At 28.5% G+C, this 23,749-nt stretch overlaps 1 protein-coding gene and 2 long non-coding RNA genes across 4 annotated transcripts; 1 reads left to right on the forward strand and 2 right to left on the reverse strand.

Annotated features, from left to right (window-relative positions):
- Positions 1 to 2,130: 2,130 nt before the first annotated feature.
- Positions 2,131 to 12,636, forward strand: LOC149055586 (uncharacterized). Of its 2 annotated transcripts, XR_016191515.1 has the most exons (6): positions 2,131 to 2,290; positions 3,193 to 3,248; positions 3,341 to 3,652; positions 3,731 to 3,958; positions 9,704 to 9,804; positions 11,848 to 12,636. It is a non-coding gene; the product is annotated as an uncharacterized LOC149055586 (long non-coding RNA). The 2 variants fall into 2 exon arrangements; XR_016191516.1 differs by lacking the exon at positions 9,704 to 9,804.
- LOC149055587 (uncharacterized) lies at positions 3,046 to 5,226 on the reverse strand. The gene is made up of 2 exons (XR_016191517.1): positions 5,045 to 5,226; positions 3,046 to 3,243 (listed from the first exon to the last, which is right to left on the reverse strand). It is a non-coding gene; the product is annotated as an uncharacterized LOC149055587 (long non-coding RNA).
- Positions 12,637 to 14,155: 1,519 nt separating the features above from the next.
- On the reverse strand, positions 14,156 to 22,727 carry LOC107171469 (retinol-binding protein pinta-like). The gene is made up of 6 exons (XM_089226554.1): positions 22,197 to 22,727; positions 18,347 to 18,506; positions 17,867 to 18,119; positions 16,453 to 16,563; positions 15,937 to 16,039; positions 14,156 to 14,893 (listed from the first exon to the last, which is right to left on the reverse strand). Exons 1-6 carry the CDS (start codon positions 22,345 to 22,347, stop codon positions 14,733 to 14,735), a joined length of 939 nt encoding a protein of 312 aa, XP_089082680.1. The 5' UTR covers positions 22,348 to 22,727; the 3' UTR covers positions 14,156 to 14,732.
- Positions 22,728 to 23,749: the final 1,022 nt, after the last annotated feature.

The raw sequence follows: 23,749 nt of genomic DNA on the forward strand, positions 1-23,749 counted from the left end.
CACACTGTCGGTAATATCATTATTTAGGTTTATCCTACTATATTTAAATTACATTTTTATTTTATTTTTGCCAGTGTCGACTTACTTTTTGTGTATTCACGTAATATTGTTTAATCTATTTTGAAATACATCTCAACATAGCGTGTTTTTCATTTGAATTTTTATCTGCCTTTTTCTTCCACATTGAAATCATTAATCATAACATTGTTTTATAATATATATTATAATAATATTCTATTTTTGGTATGTTCAGACTTAAGTCAACATAGGTAAACATTTTTTTTTCTCTGTAATTTGTAATGTAATTTGATATTTTTAAGTTTAGACTTTATGAAGTTTTTCTACGTTTTTATTTGCTTCAAATCTTTTAAACAATGGATATTATAATAACCATTTTTAAAATGTTATTTACGTATTGGCAAACATAGGTAAAACGTATGGCGTTTTCTTTAATAACAAAATTAATTGCAAGATGCAAAAATATTGCTCAAACGAAGAAGGCCAAGAAAGGGTTAGGCAGTGTTGGCACGTTTTTTTTTTTTTTGGAACAAGTTTGGAAAAAAGCAATTTTCACAAACCTGAAAGGACAAAAAAAAAATTCAACGTCTTTTTAGAGAAACAGGTAAGAGCTTATTATTAAATAACGAAATATGACCACTTAAGAATAAATTATGTATAAGGTTTGTTTGGTAAGTATGTTTTAGGTCGAATTGAATGCCCTTTCATTTTTATTCTAAATAATAGCTGATAACTCGATGTTTAAAAAACATAAATATATTATTTAAGAAAAAACAATACAATTTTCTTATAAGTTAAGCGTAACAAAGTTTATTAATTAAATAAAAAACAATAAGGTAGACTTTAATTTACATCGAAATCGTATAAGACATTTTAGAATCCCTTACTTAATTGTTTTAAAATTAAAACATATAATCCTATTATTACCCATAGGTATATAGGATCAATTAATACATATTTAAATTTTTCGAATAAAATAAAATATGCAAATTATGTAAACAACATAAAATCAATACAAAACCACTATAGGAGTTCCTTGTAGTTTTCAATAAGAATGAATTATCATTTACATCCATTTATAGAAATAAATATATTTTTTTCAATTACTATTAATACACAATGAATAAAAATAAGTTTAGTAAATCAAATCAAATAATATTTTTATATTAGTCCCACAATTGTATTTAAAATTAATATGATATTTTTCCTAACTTATTAAATGAAAATAACGTATGTAGATTATATTAAATGGGTTATTTTAAAGCGTTTAAAGTAATTTTGTGTATAATATGTCTTTTAATTCAAAGTCTATAAAATGTTTAGGGTGATTTCGGTTCTGTAAGGCATTCGCCTTTTATTTCAATAAAATAATATTGTTGGACAATTTAAAACAGAGAAACCCGAAGAAAAACACCATATTTTTTGCGTCTAAACTCTAAATGATATAAAGTAATTTTCAAACATGATGCTTTGTACACCTTTTTTTAATCAACCAAATACGTATTTTCGTATTCGTGTTAACGACATAAAATGTACGGAGGTATATCGGTATATGGTACGTTCCATTACACTTACATTTTAATTATTATTTATTGTAATATAATAATGGTCATTGTGTATATCATGTCATTATAAATACCTCCATATATGTATATATATAGGCGTGTGTGTGATGTTTGTGTTCATGTGTACACGCAAAGCACATATCGAGTGTAAAAAATAATTTACAAAAATGTAAAATATATGTATATAATATCGTAATTTTTTATATGATATATATAAAGGCAAATTGCATGAAGCGTACAGTTTGGAAATCCCTATAGTCTAGCAGAATATTTAATTAATTTTCAGTTTTCGTGTCCGGATCGGTCAATTTTAAAAATTGCGTATAAGCATATCTACCGAAAAACGAACTATGTAATCACTACTCGGCGATATTAATAAAAAGTAATAGTGAAAAACAAACATAATTTTCATGTAGTGTTATACTTTTACAGGATTCGATCGAGTTGTACAATATTCGTTTACTGAATTTTAAATGTTTTTAATTTATATAGTTTAATATTATACTGTTTTTTTTTTTTTTTTTTTTTTTTTTTTTTTTGATGATGATCATAATATATTATATTATAAATATCTCATTTCGATGTTGAATAACCGTGGTACGGATATCTGAACACTTAGAGTGTTGTATCCAGTGACACAGCCGACATTTATTTTCTAGAGGGGTAACATTGAGTAAGGTTTACGAGTAAAATTTCAAATTACAAAGGTAATTATTTAACTTTGATTTATAGACTAGCTGTTAAACCAAAATTATTTATATTTTACGAACGGGCATAATTATGCCCCTTATGATAATGTTGATAAACAAATACAATTATAATTTATAAGTAAATAATACTCTAGTATTATGTTTAACAGAATATAATAATTTTAGCATAAAAAAAAATATACAAAATACAATAATACTGGTAAAAAAGTTCAATGACACATGAACTGAGAAACTAGAATTAGTTAAGTTACGGTTTTAGGGAAAAAAGTTCCAGTTTCTTAATTAGTTTTATATTTATATCTAAAAAATAATAACGGAGAGTTCGTTGAATGAGTGACAGTATGAAATATAACTCATAAAAAATTACTAACTTAAATATACATTTATACCGATGATTAACAAAGACATTTAAAACACTTTTACGATTTACAATAGATCAATTTTAACTAATATGTTTTCATTAAATGAATCCATTTTTTTTACTTATGTGGATGGATAACCCATAATACTTCATGATTAAAAATGGAATAATTGTCTTTAGTTTTTATCGACAGGTTTTATTTTTATTAATTATACAAAGCCAGACTGTACGAGACGTATATTAGCTATATACCTATTCTATATTATCATCATATTTGGTATATTGATTTACTCATTGGTTTTTTTTTTATAGATATGCGATAGCATATTCAATGATTATATTTAGGTTTACGGACAATATAAAAATTATATTATAATAGGTACATGCGATATTATGTATTTATTAAAGTTCATGCATTTTCATTTATTGATTAAAAGTCACATGATTGAAATTAATAGTCATACTTATTATTTTACCAACATGGGTTTTACCATACTTACTAATATTATCTTTGAAAAATATTTTTTGGCAAACATAGAAAATTAGAAAGTGCATACTGCTTGGATGAGAACTTGACCGATCAACGTTCCTGTGGTAATAAAGTATTGAATTACACGTTACGATTATTTTTAGAAATAATTAAATATACTTTGTGTTGTTATTAGTTAATCAAAAATATGTTGCAGTGCACCAATGTCTTTTAAGCCGGCGCTACACGATGCGTCCAATACCTTCAAACGTTGGCCACACGATCATTCGCCACATCGTGTAGCCGTAATGTATATGTCTGGTGACAAATGTTTAGGTTCAACGTTGGCGTTGGAATTTCAGTCTAATAAGATTAACCAGTCCTAACCGAAGTCGGTATTTTTGTCCCGCGTCAAAGGAGTATCCAACGTTGGAAGCAAGTTGCGACCAGCACTTGGTATACGGCTACACGGTGTGACATGTGTAGTCCTGCTGTGACCAGTCTTGAATTGATGTCGTGACCATGTGAAGTAACTATATTTTATGTAGTTATGTTATTTTAGTTTAACTTTTTGAAGTTTTACCTTAAAGTCTGAATATATTCATAGGTTATAATTATAAATTTATAATCTTCATACACACTGCACAGATACACCGTAGGGAGTATACTGCATCCAACATTCACATGACACTTGATCCAACATTGGTTTAAAAATTTTCAGTCAACGTTTGCATGCCAATGTCGGAGCCAACGTATGATGCATCGTGTAGCACCGGCTTTATAGAAAAATATTTCAAATACATTCCCAAGCTTAATATTTACTGTCTTATAATAAGTGAGTATTACAATATATTGCATCTGCCATCTTATTTTATAATATTATGAGCTGTATAAAATGATGTCGTAATCGGTTGGTTTGAAGACTCATCGTTTTATAGAATCTAATAGGCATATAGTTATAGTTGCGAGTTTTGGAATTCCTAGTGAATAGATTGGTTAATCTATTTTTAATACGTAAATCACAAGTGAATCGAGTTAAGTGAATTAAACGATGATTAAATGTGCTTTTTTCCCCCAATATTTTATATAAAAACTTGTAAAAAACAAACAAATTTACACATTGCATATAGTTCAGTTAGGTTGCAAATCGAACGCAGATAACATTTGAAGCATGCAAGTTTTTAGCTTTTGAACACCCCGTAAAAAAACCTTTAAGGAGCGCCACTTATACCTCCGTTTTCTGATTTTCATAATTATTATTTTTGTTTTTTTTTTCTTCAAAAAGTTAATTGGCGGCCCCAGTGAAGTTCGTGTGGTGGTCGTTACAATAGTTTGAGTACGTTATTGTTGCTGTATTCAAATTAACAATGTTTACATACTTTGACTAACCATTTATTCGTGAAAAAACAATAAATGTGTTAAATTAACCTTTTGTCAATTAAAAAAACAAAAAAAAAAAAAATTTAAAAATCAACCTACATTTGGAACTATTAAAAAAAGAAAGAAAAAGTTCACTGTATCATTTTATCGGGCTAAATATTTTTTAATGATAAAAAATCTCTAACCTAAAATCTAAAACCTTGCTAGGTGTAGTGTTTAATAATTCCTATTAGCTAATAATTATTACCTGTTTTATTCCCAATCCATCTTAATAAGAAACCAATAAACTAAAAATTCAATATGTTCAACAGTTAAAAAAAACAGAAATATTTTACCTTTTTTTACGGGTTCACATTGGTTATTATTGAATAAATAAAAAGGTGATAGTAATTTTATTTTACAATAGTGATTGAATTGATCTTACATCGAGAATTTGGTGTTCCGAGTTATCAGAGTTATATCTTATATGCTATGCACGTATAATACCTAACTGTGTCTGAAAAGCACGCGCTTATACGTTTCAAAAAATAGTTATACTCACTGGATCGGTATGCCTCTTTATAATAAATTGGTTGGATTATGTCGGATGAGGAATAAAAATAAAAATGAAATAATATTCAAATAAAAGTTTGATTAAATTATAAAACAATTATTACATCATCGTTGTATTTCATAAAAAAAAAAATGTGAATTTCGCTTTTTTCAACTCTTTAAAAAAATATTCACATGACTATATTGTACCTATTAACACATATGAGAATTGTATTTTTTCATTCGAAAATATGTTGTGTTTATAAGCGCAATTATAAATGGAAAAAAAAATTCGATTGGTGAATCACTGAGGAACAGATTGAGTATTCTGTGTGCAAAAGTTTAAAAAATAAACGTTTTTTTTTTTTTTTTGTTCAATAGTTAACATTGTATATATAATAATATATATAGGTACATAAATATAAATAAATCAATAATGCGTGTTAGGTATATGTATGACGTTTCGGTGCCAGCTAAAATACACATATATTACAGTGTGATCGATGTTTAACTTTTGGTATATACACTAATTTTTAGAGTACATTTTTGTGATATTACAAACAATAAAAATGCTGACCTATGATATACGAGCAGGTATAATACTATATGTGTAGATATGTGCCTACAGTTTGAAGTAATTATGCTAAAAACTTCATACAAAATAGTGTTCTAGCAATCTATTGTAGTTAATTTTTAGAATTTTAGTGTCTTTCAAATCATTATTTTAGTCACCTAAATATGTCTTCACCAACTGTTGAAACTATCCATGTATAAATCAAGTTTTTTGCTGGAAACGAAAATATTGATGGATTGAGAAACGCCGATGGTCAGATGGATCACTCTGTATGTTGTTTTATTATTATAATGTATGAAATGTCGAGCGGATAAATGTGCATGTGAATTTATTGTGATGGGATTTAAAATAAACTCTACACTCACATAAACACAGAGTAAAAAAAAAAAAAACAATTATTTATGAAAAAAAATCGACGAAAAGTTGTTTTCGTACCTACGATTTATAATAGAACTTGTAACGGTTTTTAATGTTCAATATATTATTTATAGCATAGCACAACCTCTAGGCGATTGTTATTACTAAGTTGTATAAGTAATTATTTGTGTAGTTCTTAACAGACTGCGTTTGTTTTAAATATTTTATTTTCATTTACTGAAAAATGTAGATTGACCTGAGTTACGATCTACTATTTTGTTTCGATTATTAATATTCTGTATAGTCCAAAAAAATTTTTTTGTAAATATCAAATGCTTTAAACTTTAACGTCTATCATCAATTATTTTTATTTTCGAAATATAATAACCATTCCGTATGTTAGGTATGTAAATGATTTATTTGTGTGATAAGTTTTCAAAAAATTAAACCTTCACAATAACTTTTTGACGAGACCATTAATTTTAAGGAATGTATTTAATTGTATTGTTCGCTTTCGAGAGAATAAGTTTGGCATGAATTCGTCAATCGATCGCGCAAAGTTTTTAGTTAAAGTTACTATCTTTTGAAATATTAAAATCAAAGCATTTCCACAAAATAATATGCACTGCTGTATTATTATATTGGTTCAGACTTTCAGAACTAAGATTATTATTATTCGCGTTCTTATTGTTCTACGGGTCGTCAATGGGCCGTCACAAGCCGTTTTCAGCAGGCTATAACTTATTTGAGTGAAATCAGAAATAGTGTTATAAAATTCAAACAATTAAAATTCAATTTAAAAAAAATACAAAAATAACAACAAGCACAAATCGAACAAAATGAAATGAATACCATCTTGTGAGTGAGTATACATGGCTATTCATCAGTACATAATCCTTTTATTTTCATAATTTGCACATATTCTTTGCGTTAATAACGAATTACATTGAAAGGAAATTGATGCATAATATAGGGCGATTCTTTTATTAAACAACACCCATTATTTCAAAAAGTATTGACTTTTTTCAAAATATTTGTTTACATAGTTTCAAGTTGTTAAAAATCCAACGTTTTTACTAAAAAATTATATTTTTAATATTTTTTATTCTTATAATTTTTTAAGTTTTTTACATTTTTGAACGACAACATAGCGCTTTAATTTCATATTCCAAAGCAGAATATTTTTCTAAGTATTTTGATTTTTAAAAATTGGATTTAGGACGAGTAATTTATGAGTTACAAGTATTTAAAGTTTAGACAAGCGGAGTAGTGGAAAAACATTTTGCGGGGTAACCCCGTACCACTCCACTCTGCCAAACTAAACTTTAAAATTTAAATACTTATAACTCATAAACTACTAGCCCTAAATTCGATTTTTATGAATCAATATACTTAGAAAAATATTTTGCTTTGGAATATGAAATTAAAACTCTATGTTGTCATTCAAAAAAGTAAAAACTTAAAAAATGATAAGGATAAAAAATATTAAAAAATATAATTTTTTAATAAAAACGTTGGTTTTTTAACTAACAACTTGAAACCACGACAAAAAATATTTTGAAAAAAGTAAATACTTTTTTAAATAATGAGTGTTGTTTGATAAAAGAATCAACCTGTATATGCGTTCACTCGTATATTATATTTAAATCTGATAACCTGATAAAAAAAAATATACGATGATTTTCTAAGAAAATTGTACGCGCATATGTTTTATTTTTTCCAAGTTAACAAATATTGTTTTCAGAGTTATCGCTCTTGAAGTGTATAATATTTATGTTATTTATATCGAAATCATTTCATTTGATCATCGGATAAATGGAAACCCTGGCCGAACATTTAAAACATACTTAGAAGTAATTGAGTAATTATAATTTTTTTTTGGCTCTAAGTATTTGAAAACACTATATATATATATTTAAATAATAGTAGGCATTATAAGAAGGGGTGAGAATATGTCTGTTGAATCACCGCCTTTATAATATTGTTTTATATCGAAATCACTGTCATTGGATTAGCGACACAAGACAAAAACATCGTTGTGTTATTGTGTTATTTTAGGTTACTACTTTGATTATTTGATATACTTGGATAATATTATGTTATAAAACACACTAACAGCAATGATCGGTCACGGATAAATCGATATCGTTCAGATCTCCGATAGAAAACGTTCATATACGCACGCGTTGACGTTCGTAGGGCATCAATTTTAAATAATTGATGATTTTTTTTATGCATATCCTATTTTATATTTATGTACATAAACACACACAGTTCCACAAAGTTATATTTACCTATGATAGGTATTCACGAGGCAGTGAAGCGTGTCAATCACTGTCGACATATTTTAAAATGTCCATCATTCGTAATTAAAACGAAGACGTCAAATTATGTTGTGTAAATATAATATTATGTTGCCCATCAATCGAAGTTATAGATAATATACAGAAAAAGGAGTGTTTCAGTTTGTTATGATATAATTCGGTATACCCTGCAAAGACATATTATGTATTTCACGTGTTGTCGTTATTCGTACGTCGTTCAGCAATATTTTCTGGAATTGCGTGCACCAATATTATACGACGTGGTGTCGAGGTGTCGACACGTCATGTCATATTATTATTACTATTACTATTATTATTATATATTGATGACATAAGACGTTCGCATACGGCTGTCGGTGCCGGCTTGAAGTGATAACTTTTATACGTACGGAAAATGCGGCTGCCATTCGATGCGGAAATATGAACCCGCTGTAGTCGTGTTTCCAGTCCAAACTCCTGTATAGTCGTACCTACACCGGAAACAATCGATAATAGCTGCAGTATAATATTATGACGTACACGTAATATCTCCACGGGCTTTAAATCCGTATGAAAATCTCGCGTAGTCTGTCGTCGCGTTATTTTCGCGTACTTATACCTATATATTTATGTTATATTGGGTAATTTTTACGGCATTTTCTAAGATCCAACGCATTTCTGTTGCAGAATCCGAATCGTTATTTTTCTGTAATGTATTTCTTCTCTGGGATACGCGTATGAAGCTTATAGGTAGGTTAGGTTAGGTTAACTCACTGGCAAGCTACGAAAAAAAAAAACGACGAAAACAAAACAGAAGACCGTACTGCGCACGAGCCATTGGAAAATTGGGATTCTAAAACCGTATAAATTACCTGACAATATAATATTATGTATTTATTCGAGTGTCATCACTACGACCACCCTACGGGCAGGCCGAACTGCAGAATTCAGATGGGTTTAATGGGTTCGATGAGGTATTGAACGTCAGTATACCACGTCGCGTACATATATAATAATATACTCCATTATATATAGGTATACACACTCCGAATACATTATTATTATGACGCGCGCGTGTGTGTGTGTGTGTACAGGGTGTAAAAATAGGACGATGTTTTGAAGTGTAATAATATTATATGGTATTCGAAATTACTATGGGCTGAAAATAATTAGTCATAAGGTTAGGTGTATGATTACAATTATGTACGTATATACCATGAGATTTAATTCAATTTGTGTTTGATAATTCAATGGCTAAAATACATTGACTTTGTTGCAAACTAATTATTGCAATATTTCGGAACTACTAGAGTAGGTACTATAATAAGCAAGATCAAATAACAGTAATTTTAGAATTACGATAACTTGGTCTCACAATAGAGAAACCTTACAATATAGTCTGAAGCCTGATGAATAAATTATTTTATTATTTTAGGCGAAAACATACTTAAGTGGCACCTTTCTAGGAGCTAAAGAATAGAAAAAATTAAACGACTTGAAAATAAAATGAAATGACGTTAACTCACTAAACTTGAGGTAAGGTTACTATGTTGTTATTATTATAAGAGATTGCAGTTCGCAAAATTCTACCCTTTATTAGATTATATATAGCTCGTCCGGCTTTTGCCATTATCATTTTCAACTTTGCAATGACTTTATACAGAGTAATATCGTGAAGTTGACATTAATGTTGAATATTTGAATTCGTATACAGGAAAATGGTACTGAATTCAGAAGTATCTTTAACGTTAAGTATTTTACATAACTAATTCAGTGATCTGATCAAATCTGCAGTTTTGAAGTTAAAAAACAAAAAAAATGGTCATGTTGTTATGGAAGTATAGTTAAATATTTTTTCAATATTATAATATGATCTATACATTGTCGTTGTACAATAATGAGCATCATTTTTGTTTTTTCTTTATTTTGATATGTATATAGTCTTGAGAACCAATCAATCATTAGTAGGGACACTTTCATCTGTGTTACTCTTCCGTAATAATCCATCACGGCAGTACCGCACTTTTCTTTTGATACTAACTTTAGTACTTTACTCTAACTAAAGTAGTAAACTATAGTAAATTCGGATAATCCGGATAACTGCAATAACAGTACTATATAGTATTTATATGTCCGAAAATCTAGTGTCTCTATATAAGCAGTGCGGGATAAATAATTATTGTCTTGTGACCACACTCTCTCACACATACACACACACGTATAACTATTTTTTTTTTAATGTTTTACGTTATATTATTTGATATTACGTTTCAATTTATAAACAAAATAGTAAATTTAGTTTACGATATTAGTTTGTTTTTGAATTATGTATTCTCTTTCAGTTTTATCAGTTCAGAAAATCGTTTTGTTTAATTTTAAACGATATAAATATATTACAATCATACCGATAACGCGTGAGTATAATTTATTAACTGTTAACAAATACTTTTACCATATCAAAAGACAAAACGAGTTTCAAATCTTTTAATGTTATGTCGACAAAAATCTAATAAATAACCTGACAACGTATAATGTAAAATATCCCAAACATATACCGGCAGTTGGAGCGGAGGGACAAATCGAGAAAATATGAAACAGGAAAAAAAACCTAGAATTGTTATCTTCATAAAATTGTATGTCAAGGAAAATTATATTATGATATTTTCCTTTCATAGTTCCATTAAGGACTAATATATTCTCGGAATAATATTTTTCTAAACAGAATTAACTTAGGAAAATATAAAACAGTAAAATAATAACGCGGAACCGTATTCTCGAGGAACGGTTTTAATTAGTAAAATATTGTTCAAGGCTGTATAATTCAGTACAACATTTTTGAATATATTATACACGTGGATCCGTATTAATCTAAAATCTTATTAATCGAAAAAATAAACATAGGAATAGATTTGACAGTACGGTTTTTCACAAGAAAATATTCACGAGATAAAGTATTAAAAAGAAATATTTTTTTTCTTAGAATTTTATAAGACATTATAAAATAATATTTCTTTTTAATAATTCACTTCGTGAATATTTTCCAATAAATAACTGTCCTGTCCCATCTAGTTCTATGATTTATTTTTTCGATTAATAAGATTTTAGATTAATACCGATACAAGTGTATATAATATACTCAAAAATGTTGTCCCGAATTATACAGCCCTAAGCAATATTTTACTAATTTATAATATTCCTGAAAAATACAGTTCTGCGTTATTATTTTACTGTTTTATATTTTCCATAGTATATAAAATTTCATTCTTTTATTATACCATTTTTTTTTTTTTTAAATATCTTCCCCTACAAGAAATCTAATCCAAATAATTATTTTCCTGAAAAGTACGGTTCTATATGAATATTTTCCTAATTTATATATGTGCTCCTAGTTGGAAATATTTTTTATTTAAATTTCAAAATAATATGGTTCTGATAATAATTTAATAAATAATATTATTTAAGCGAAACGCGTTTATTTCAAACGAATTTATTCTCGATATATTTGGTTAGGTTAGGTATAAAATTTACAGGTATAAAAGAATTGAGAAAAACCATTTGGACATTAAATTTTGTTTTTAGGAAAAGTGACGTCGTGACGACCAACACCACTGACGATAATATACGATAGATATAACATATTTGGTACGTTTGATATTGCACCAATAAAAATCATAATTGAACAGAATCAAAAATCTCATCGAGTCTTTCGCACAACAGTTTGGAACCTCCAACAGGTTATACCGAAGGACATCTGCAGTGGCGTGAACACCCACTCACTATATCCGTCGTCCAACAACTATGGTACTCATCTTGCTGGTGTCACAACATCTACCCGAGACCATTAATGTCCATCCACAGTAAGTCCCACGCGTCAGGATTTTAAAATGTTCTCTGTCGTCATTTTTAAGAAATGAAAATTGTTGATCGTATTTTAATGGCAGCTTTTAGCCTTAAGATTATTTTTCACATAATATTATATACATACAAAAGTCGGCCATTTTTAGAAAATCAGTCGTTTCTGATTGTGTGATATTTAAAATTAAAATACTAGATTCTCCAAGTTTTGTTAGACAAAAGCTGTGGAGGTCACATAAGAATATGTAATGTCCGTAGTTTTTGTCATACTTGTCGATTATTTGGAAAACCCTATATATTGTTAAGAGTTAAGACCAGTCATATAAAAGTTATTGTTAATCTATATCAGATTATTCATTATTTATACTTTTTTGTTATACTTAGCACTAAGTTAAATAAAAAATGTATTTTTTTTTGTTCAGTATCACAACAAAAATTTACAAACTATTGATGTAGGCACATCACTATAGTCTAAGTGATATTGAATTTAACTTTACAAAGTGTTTCAAACATTTTTTCCGTCTATAACTTTTTTAAATTTACATTTAGTTAATGGTTTTAGAAAATTAATATTAACACTTGAAAGTTTTTATAATTTAATAAAATAATTGACTTATTTTATACAACCTTTATTAACTTGTTAAAATTATTTTTATACTTATGTAAAAATGAAATTAACAAACTTACCAAACAAATTAGTCTCTTGGGCGGTCTTCCGTTACAATAAATTAATGTAAAATATAATAACTAAATGTCTTGTCTTTGACATTATTAATTAAACAGCCCTATTTCATATAGAGCACTGTTTTTTTTTAATTTTCCAACTTTTTCGGTCCCGTTTATTGCTTTTTAGGCCGTCACAAAATCTTAAAAATATCGTTCTGAATTTTTGTTACTATTTATCGTTTTTACCATCGTACTACCTAATTTAACAATAGTCATTTTACTATGTATTCAATTATATATATATATATATTTTTTTTTTTTACTTGATATTAACATGACCACCATTACTATAAATTATAATCGAATATTATTATATTTGTCAGTTTATCTCTATTATTGAAACTAATTATTTTATTATTAATGATGATTACGATAATATTGAAAAATCGCAGTGTAAAATTCTTATTGCGTTTTAATCAATGTTAAATCTGTTAAAAGTAAAACGTTTCTAAAATTGTAACTAGATAAAAGTACAATTCAATTTCTAAACCTGATTAAATCATTCAAATCGTTTGATCAGCCTCTTATAAAATAAGTATAATAATATTTTTCTTTTTTTTTATTATGATTTCTCGTTTTAATTCAACACTCGTGACATTTCGTAGTATACTACAGACAAGTGTTTTAGTAAATTGACGAGCTCAAAGCCACTGAAAGGCGCGTCGGTTAGATGTGCTTTTCGTTACTTGTTCAAGTATTGTTTTATACATTTATATTTATCGTATACGTCCAACCTTAATACTTACTGATTTAATGACAGAGAGATTAATTTATATTTACTTTGCCCCGACAAAACGGTCAAAGTATAATGCAGGTACCTATAGTTTGACAAACGTTCGATTCGCTCGTAACCGACGAGAACTGTTTTTTTTTCTCGTCAAACACCGGATATCAGCTTTTTTATAACCCAATTCCGCGTTCAAGGAACGGCTGCCAAATAATTACGAAGACTTTATATTATAATAAGCGTTTGTTGCATTATAAACAAAATCGAATTTTCGACTGTTTTATATGTTTATAAAAGCTACCAAATCATACAATATTTGGTGATAATAATTTAAAAACTTTGTAATGAGCTTTTCACGAAAATTTGTTTCATACGAACAAGCGTTTAAAACGGTATATGGTAACTAGACATATATTGTAATAAAGTATAAACACAGTGCAAATTAAATTAATTATTATTTCGACTTAAACGGGCACATGCCATGAATAATTTTTCCTTATCCAATTATCTCGGTTGTCGCAACTGTGTTATATCATTATACTATATCTATACAGGTAAGAGATACGATCAGAATTTTTTCATACAATAATAATTTAATTTATTTGCTATCAGTCTAAACTTTTTTGGCCAAAACAATTATTTGTTTTTTATGAAAATAATTATAATATATTATATCATGTAATCAAACAGGCTATATAGTTGAATTAAATGTAAATTATTTGCAATATTTGTTTATGGGGAACAGTGTAATTTTATTGTGTGCTTTAATACATTTCAGTGCTAAGGAATTGCATCGTTTACACGTCGGGTGCATATTATTTAAGTTAGCGTACGTCTGTTTGTTTATTTTTTAATATAGGTAATAATAATAATAATAATAATATTAAAAACATATTATGTGAGAGTCATACAAATAAATGCGTTTAACGAATACTGCGAAAGAAACATAATAATCACAATATCATATTATAATTATTAAGTATGTACTATTAGGTAGGTATATTTACACGGCTATCGTAATTTTAATATTTTTATTGAGCATACAAACTAACTATTGTCGTTGTAATATTGAGAGAATAATATTGTGAGTATATTTTGAATGCATTTTTTAAACAGCATCCATCGGTATTGGGATAAACCGAAATTTTTTTATTTTTTAATCGATATTCAATTGCTTGAAGTTTCCGTCAAACCCGAAGAGCTCCGAATGTTCGTTGCTGTTCGTGTCTTTCGGCTTTCTGTCCATGTCCGCTTTCAACGAAAGTATTCCGTTGACGAACATATCTCTTTCCGCGATGATGTTCTCCTTGCAGAATTCTGTGGATAAATCATTCAAACCGTTTTAATTAAATGCGATATCGGACGAGGTTACAACAACATAGAACCATAAATCTGTTACATATAATACACATTTCACTTTTAAAAAAACTGAAGTTCATTCTCATGAGCTTTACCTATAAATAAAAATGTGGTGTATACGAGTCAATAGCGATTTTCCCTTCCTCAAAAGGTAATTTCAAGAAAAATTGCGGATCTGCATCTACACAATTTTACTCAATATTCGAAGATTTTCAAACGTCAAAGCAACATTTTATGAGTAATTTATTGTATGTTATACATTTTTTAACATTAAAAGTATTTATGATGTAACAACCTTTTATGATAAATTTAAATTTAATAATATGGTTGTAGCCTATAAGCGCAAAAAAAAACTACCTTTTTAATAACCCATAAGTACAAATCAATATCATAAAAATGTATATTTTATTAAAATCGTCGATATTATAAATATTTAATTAAGTATTTACAGTGATATTGAAATTAGTTTAAAATATCAATAAAAAATAAAAATAATAATTTTGAGTATTATTTTCAATTAGTTAAACAAGTATCATAAATAAATAAATATATTAAACAAATATAATAATGAGTAGGTACCTCAAAACTAAACTTAAAATTTGAAGCCAACTGTCATCAAATATTCTAATCTGGAAATTTTTTTTCTTTATACAAGGTCCGAATTTATATATTGGAGTTGACTACAGATTTACAGTTTATTTTTGCGCTTTTATGCCACCACCAAGGTACAAAAGCTCAAATTTGTTTTTCGCTTTTGAGTTACTGTAAAAAAAGGTCGATTTGCGCTTTCAGGTTTCACCGAATAATGTCAATTTAGTTAAAACATTTTTATAAAATATTTGTTCTTTGTTGTAAACAAACATATAATAACTGTTCAAATACTAGGTAGGTAGATCGCTTTCTGCCCCAGTGGACTTGGGTAGATTCTATTAATACGAGTTTGTCGTTACCAATAATATTTGATTAAACGCAATATATAAAATTAAAAATAATATACTCACCACCCAGTTCTTTGATGGATTTATCGCTACCACCGAAATCTGATGGAACACATTCTTTTTGGATATGTTGAAGTACATCCAATGGGTTATTGTGCATAAATATCTGAAGTCAAACACGAATCGTCTTTGTATGTACCAATAATAAATATTATTTTAAATGAATTTAAAATCGCATAAATTATAATCTGTTTTATTTTATTTTGAAAGTTAGTTACGATTTATTGTATTAAATTTAAATAAATTTGAATTTTAGCGAATTATAATATTATTATCATCACTTAACGACGTCGTTTACTTAAAAATATTTTCAACAAACACTACGCTGCCGAGTTCTGGAAAGTTTAAGACCATTATTCATTTGAGAGGTACCTATTATAGGTGCTTAAAATAGCTAACCTGGAGTACAGAATTTAAAAGTAAATATTTACGTGACTGTATATTATGTATACCTACTGTTTAACCCAGGCAGTATACAGTTGACGCAAATAGCCAAGATATATCACTGCGAATACTTACACGAGATTGAATTTTTTTGGGAACCAGAGATTTTAAAATATTGAACACCACGGCTGCATACGATGGTACGTTTATGAAGTGGACCTGTATCAGTTTGTACGGGAAAAATGTCTGAAAACAAAATATAATTGGTTAACGACATTATTCGTGTATGTGTTATTATAGAAATAGTATAATTCGACGGACAATATTAGGCAATTTACTGCAACTATTTACGTCTTCTACAGCGAAACATATCTATTTAACATGTGAACTTCTATCAACATTGGTATAATGTCTCTGAATTTTCTAGCTAACCGTTTCAATCTTTGTTCGAAAAAGTTAATAATAATAATCATAAACATATTACATATACCTATCTACCTATTAATATTTACATTGAATTCGTCGAATGAATACGAATTTTATTCAGGCAACCGTCAAGTACGTTAAATAGAGGCGTCGCTGCATTGTGCTTACATAGGTACCTACGCTTCATGAACAGCTTGTAATAATACCTATACTTAACTGTGCACAATTAATATCTGTAATCAGGCAGTATCGACTGCTGCAGAACAATGGTGGTTGAACGATGAGTACTATTGTGAAACGAACCGTTGGGGATAAATGATGGCTTTTGGTAACCTATATAAATATTATCTTACACCTCGGCGACTCAGTGTTGAGAAAAAATATCTAGATATAGATAAATGATTATAGCTCGAAGGTGATACAGATTAAAATAAGATGACATATATTTTAATTATTTCAGATAAGATAAAATGCAAACAAAATTTATCTAGGTAAAAAAAAAAATAAAAAAAATAGATTAACTTTGAAGTTGAATCAGGTTTTTCATGTTATAATAAGCTAGATAGTTCTATGTTATGATCACTTTCTTAAATTTTTGTTTATCCTGTTATTATTATATTTGACATTTATAAAATAGGCTCCATAGACCAAAATATTAACTTGCATGCATACATACATGGGGCTCAAAAAAAAAAAAACAAATTCAGTTTACTTAATATATTATCTAGGTAATTGATAAAAAGTTAACGATTTTTTTTATCCTAGACAACCCTTAGATATCTATTCACATTTTCAATGTTCATCTAGACAATGTAAAAGATAAATAAATATTATCTAGATGAAATATCTAGATAAGTCTCATACTGACTGAGTCATAAAACCATCAAAGTATAGTGTGATATTTTTTTATTGAATACCAATTAATAAATTATAATTATTTTATTCTTAAGAAATACGGAAACAACTTTTTCGGAGTATCTACTATCTAATATTATTTGCACATTTCCACATTTCCACGTTATTTTTTATCGAGCCATTTTTAAACGATGATATCCTCGGATCGGCCACACCTGCAGATATACTTAAACACTATGCCTACGCGTATACTTTAAATGATACTCACCGAACACTGCAAGGATTTCCTGAGGAAATTCGGTGTCACTTGAGTGAGTAATTCGTTTTTGTTCGTCGTGGCCATGTCGTAAATGATGATCACACCGTTCGCCGTCTCCCGCTTCAAGTTCCAGTCGATGCACATGTAAAAGTATTTAGTCCACTGATCTAAATACCTGCCAGGAACATCTTCGTCGGTGAGGTTTTTCGTCACTATGACCTGGTAACCTTCGTCCGTCAAATTGCTCGAAAACCCAAACCACCTGTATTGAAGTTCGCACGAGCAACGCGAACCATGAGATTAATGACAAACACAAATCGTACGATTTTTTTTTCTCAAATCGTTCATTTCACCTCCCCCCCTCCCACCAACACATCGTTTCACAGGATTTCCAAAGAAAATAAAACGCTACCTCGTACAATCATACTTCCGAGTTCCTTAGTGGTTTGAGCTATCTCAATAATGATATTACACAGTGTGTATACTAACGTTTTTCGCATCGCCGTCTGAACGTCATCTCCGAGAGGATCGCGGACGCCGAAAAATTCATCGATCAGCGATCTGCAGCAAAAATATCCGTCCAAAGATTCTTTAGTCCTCTCTATCCGGAGTTTTCGTCCGATAAAACAGTTCCGCAACCACGCCCGGTCTGTATCACAGAATGGTTTTTAATTATAAATCCAAAAAGCAGTCTATTACAATACTGTAATATTCTAAAAATTATGAATTAGATGAATAAATAACTATAGCAATTAATGCCGTTTAATAACCACATAGTTGATGCCTGAAATATATAATATTCTCATAATCGTATGGTGAATAATTATTTATACTTTTGTTTTAACGCTTAAACTAATAAGCCGTTTAAATGACAATTATTTGAATCTCTCGGAACTTTCAGAAAATAATAATGATCCAGTGAAATCGTGTTTTTTTTTACAAGTACTTATTTTGTACATCCATAAAGAAATGTCTACAAACAGTACAAACATATATTATAAGTTTATCGTAATATATAGTCAACAGAAAATTAGTGGTTTTGAAGGTTATAACTTATAACATTTTTTTTTTAATTTACCGGTACCTACTGTAAGTTCTAAAAGTTTAAAAATATTCTCATTTACAAGATTGTTGAGATGTACAAACTTAAATCGAATTTCTCCTAGAAAAGTACAATAACAATTTAATATATTTTAAAGGCGGAGAATGCAGTTGGTACCTACTTATACATTTATAATAAAGTTTTGTTTTTTAATTAATGATGAATTATTTATTTTAATTTTCAACACCTTAGAAGCAAAGATATCAGTTTTAGTTACAAACACAATAATATTATAAGCAATTCATTCAATTGTATTATGCATAGCGTTGTAAGAGGTTACTATTATTATAAAAATCAAAATTTTTCGAAGTTACCTAGGTATATGAATTTTAGCTGTTCATTCTCATTTTAATGACTGAAAATAATTTTTCATTACAAAACTATTTTATTTTTTTTCATTAATAATTTTTAAGTTATTACATTTTTGAATGACTGCAATCATATTATGTTTCAAATTTATCTAAAACAAAATATTTTTTCAGAAAATGTTATTGAATAAAAATCGGACGATTGATTAGTTTTTTATAATATGCATATTTCAATGTACAAACATACATTTTAAAAACGATAAAAATAGTGAAAATATATTTTTTCCTCAAAATTGTTAATTTTTAAAAATTACTTTAAATTGTGTAAAACGAAATATTTGAAGTTTTCCTGACAATATATAGTCATCTAAATTTAGAGATGCAGAAGTAATTTTTTGACATTTTGCACTGCAGTGATAACCCTAAAAGTAAATTTTCTAAAAAATACCTGTGTATGTTTAAAAAGCATTTTTTATAATAAAATAAAATTTGATTATAAGATGTGTTATAATAAAATTTGCTATCATTTTTTTTTTTATATATTTGTGGTTTGAGTTATCGCCTTATTTTTGGTTTAATTCCAGAATAGAAAGATAATTCCGACTTGACTTATCCCCGTTGTATTAATATTTTAAAATGTTTCAATAATAAAATAATGATAATATAGCATTCTGGATATACAATATAAATACACTATTATCTCTGTTCCATCTCTCACTCATCGATATCAAACACGATAGTTATCTTTTAATACATTTTCAAAAATTATTGAAACAATGTCGTTAAATATTTATTGGTTATGAGTTATGGTTTATGGAGTACCTATAGGATTATCTAAAATCATTGAAAATATTTAAAAAATTGTATTGTTTGTATTATATTGGCCTGTCAATGATAAGATATTTTATTATAATATTAATATCGATTATACATATTAATTTTAAATATTATTATTTATGCAAGTTGTTTTTATTATAATATTCAATAAAAATAATTGCAAATAAATTTAATTATACTTGTGATTTTTCTAAATAATGTTTGTAGAAGATCGGTGATGTATCTAAGCATTTCTCTGGCCCAACAATAAAAACGTCATGTAATCTCATACCTTTAAGTGTTAAAGTTACATGTAATAAAATCATATATTTTGTTAGGCACCTACTAGAAATTAAACATAGCCTATATTGATTAATAGAGTTACTATGTTTAAGACTTTTACATTTTTAGCGGGTGTGGCACTAATGTCCAACTTTAAATAGGTCAAATAGCTGACAAACTAAAAGGACTACGACAAACAATATTTACAGACGTAAAAAAATTGATTTTTATTGAGATAGTTAAGTGTATTAAATATATATTTTTTTTTAATTGAAAGAAATGAGTAAATCATGTTTTATGGTATATTTATAAAAAATAAAATTAAAAATACAGTATACTATTTTGAGACACATCACACATTTCACAAAATACATTTTAAGAGACACTTTATGAAAATGTGAATTATAAACATTCGTTAAATAATGGCATTGCAATGATTCACGGTGAGACATAAGTTTAAATTGCTGTAACTTGTTCAATTTATTCAAGTCATACTTTGAGATAAAAAACTGTTTAAACCTTTAAACACTCTTCATATTCAGTTTATACCTATTAAATTTTAAAATAATATTAGGTGATTTGATATTTTTAATTTTGAACAGCTCTCGATGTTCCTTTTTTGCTATACAATGACCGAAAAATGCCATTACTGTTGTTCGTTTTAAATTGTATATTAACACTTTATAATTACTATAAAGTTAATTAAAATAATATTGTATTTATAGGATGAATTGTAGTATAACGAGGGATAGTATAATATTCATTTTTTACTTCTGGTCATGTTATTGGTGTATTGGTCTTTTACCGTGCCTGCTAAAAAAACTTCAGTTATTTTATTGTCAGTGTTATATCTATCGGCCATTTGCATTTACTGCCATTTAGCCGAATGTCTATTCATTCTGTTCTTATGTTTTTTTTAGCAATCATTTTTATTTGATTTAAATAAATACTTTTTTATATTAGATTCACAAATGTCCGTAGACTGTACGTATAATCAGGTAAATATTATTAGTGTCACAATGAAACGTATAGTTAATTATTAAAAATCGATTAAAAGTATATTCTGAACAGATAATGTAAATAATGAATTCTTTTATCACATTTCGTAATGTTATATTTGATTTTTTATGGGCACATTTGTATTTTTTAGAATATTTTAGGTCACACACAACTATGTACTTAATCATATTAGCTATCGATGATTATGAATATGAAACTTATCACATACATTGGGACAGACATCCCTTACAAAATTAATAGATATAATGATTTTAATATACCCATACCCCATACGATCTAGAAGTTGCTATTATTGTTCTTAAATCAGAGACAAAATAAGTTGCAAGTGGATTTTATTGAAAAAGGGACGGTTATGATTCCATTCCCTTTAAAAACATACGAAATGACGCCTGGCATAAGGGTCATCGGGGAAATGGAACAAAAGCATCGGCCATCAAGATCGATTCGGCGTCGATTCATAAGTAGGCAGGAATCCGATGGGAGGGGGGGGGGGTGGAGGTCAAGGGGACAAAGTTATACCTAGTTCTTCTAATTATTATTAATAAATCTAACGGCTTGATAATTTCTGTTTAAAATACATTTAAAATGTCGAAAAGTTGTCACTTGATATAATATTGTTTTTGTACACTTGTGTGGTTAAATTGTCTAGTTTGTAAAACGTTGTAAGTAGTGTTGTCTTGTCGGAATTGATAATAATGCGAGTGGGGCTCTATATGGTACATAATTTATAGGTGTAATGATAATTAAAATCTCGGTCTCCCCTGCAGTAATTTCACCAAATTGTCGCTTATACGGGCGGCGTCGTGCTCACCGGTGATGTTCGGCAAATGAGGCATTTCCCTCAACCACTCGATCAGTTTGTCTACATCTTCGTCGTACGACTGCAGCTTGTGATCCTCGCGGGTCGTCTGCAGATCAGTGATGGCTGTGGCGTTGCAATCCTTACCGTCGTCTTGTTGCATTTCGTGATGACGTTATCGCGTGATTTATACTAATATAATAAATAACAATGAACGGTACGAGGCGATATTAATTTTGTGTTTATACAAACGACGATCGTCAACCGTTTAAAAAGTCGTGATCGACGCGCGACACTGCAACAGGTGTTGGCACGGCGGCGTGTGGGTTGTGCGTGTAAGATGTAACTGCAGTAGATACACCTATTCGATTGTAGACCGATCGGCGGCACACACGATTTCGGTATACCTTCCACAGTTTTCGTGTCACCATATATATAATAAATATATATGTCTACGCCTGCATAAAATGTACCTTTTACAATCCTCTGCAACCACCGCGCGGTCGTTAATATAATGTCATATCGCCGTTTAACGCGTCACTAAAACGATTATATACGGGCCCGCGATAAAAATATTGTATTATTTTAATAACGATTACGAACATTATCGTCGACTCATCATCATCACCGCGCCCGGTGCGGTTTATCGGATTTAATTAAATTTTTTTTTTTACGAACGCGATTTACGTTGCAATAATATTTCGCAAGTCATGCATTTGTATCCCGTCCCGTGTCTAACTCTGATGATTTCGCGTGTCGTTGATTTCGTTACATCGTTTCAAACGCGATTTTTATCGACGTTAATTCAAAGCGACCAAAAGTCGAGAACGTTGTAGCTAGACGCGTCAACTGGATCGCTTGAAATTACGGAAAAACGCAAGCAGTCCAGTGACAATTTCGAATTCGGTATTATGATTGCGCTGTCGATTGAATACAATATTATATTATAAATTTAAAGACCGAATTTATATGCATTTTTAATTGTAAAACATGCACTAAAAATAAAGCAAAGCATACATACTAAAGTTTCAATTTTTATTTTGGGAGTAAACGAAAATCAAATATTTTTTTAAATTTGGGTAAACGATAAACGTAGGAAACCAAAAACTTTTTACCGGCAGAAGCGATGTATGTCAGTTTATAAGACTCAATATTGCATGCGTTTGATGTAAAACAAGTATTGAAATTCAATAATAATATTATGTCGTGCTTGTATAGTCTCGATGGGCAGTGGAAGGTAGTGATTGGCAAGGCTGGGCAAGTTAACTAATTATTTTAACTCGTTAAGTTAAGTTAATACAGAAAAATGTAAGTTAAGTTTAAAGTTAAAAGTTAGTTTTCTTATTTATTTAACTCGTTAAAAGTTAAAAGTTAATTTGAAAAAAAAGTAACTTAACTTAGTAAAAATAAGTTAATTTTCTTTTTTCATGTACAATAAATTATCATACATTTTTATCAAAGCTTAACAAATAACACAATATAATGGAAGTCTAACTATTTTCAATAAACATATGTAATTGTATTAATTACAGTAGGTACTTAGTAAGTACTACTTACATACTTCA

This window comes from Diuraphis noxia, unplaced genomic scaffold (assembly GCF_037042655.1).
Source record: "Diuraphis noxia isolate RWA-SAM2 unplaced genomic scaffold, SU_Dnox_SAM2 contig0004, whole genome shotgun sequence".
Taxonomy (NCBI): domain Eukaryota; kingdom Metazoa; phylum Arthropoda; class Insecta; order Hemiptera; family Aphididae; genus Diuraphis; species Diuraphis noxia.

Excerpts from the sequence above, each read along its gene's own strand:
- LOC107171469 (XM_089226554.1), bottom strand. The coding sequence starts at position 22,347 with ATGCAACAAGACGACGGTAAGGATTGCAACGCCACAGCCATCACTGAT. Across the intron at positions 18,507-22,196 it reads TCATTTGCCGAACATCACCG|ACCGGGCGTGGTTGCGGAAC; the intron begins GTGAGCACGACG and ends TCTGTGATACAG. Across the intron at positions 16,564-17,866 it reads GGAAATCCTTGCAGTGTTCG|ACATTTTTCCCGTACAAACT; the intron begins GTGAGTATCATT and ends TTTTGTTTTCAG.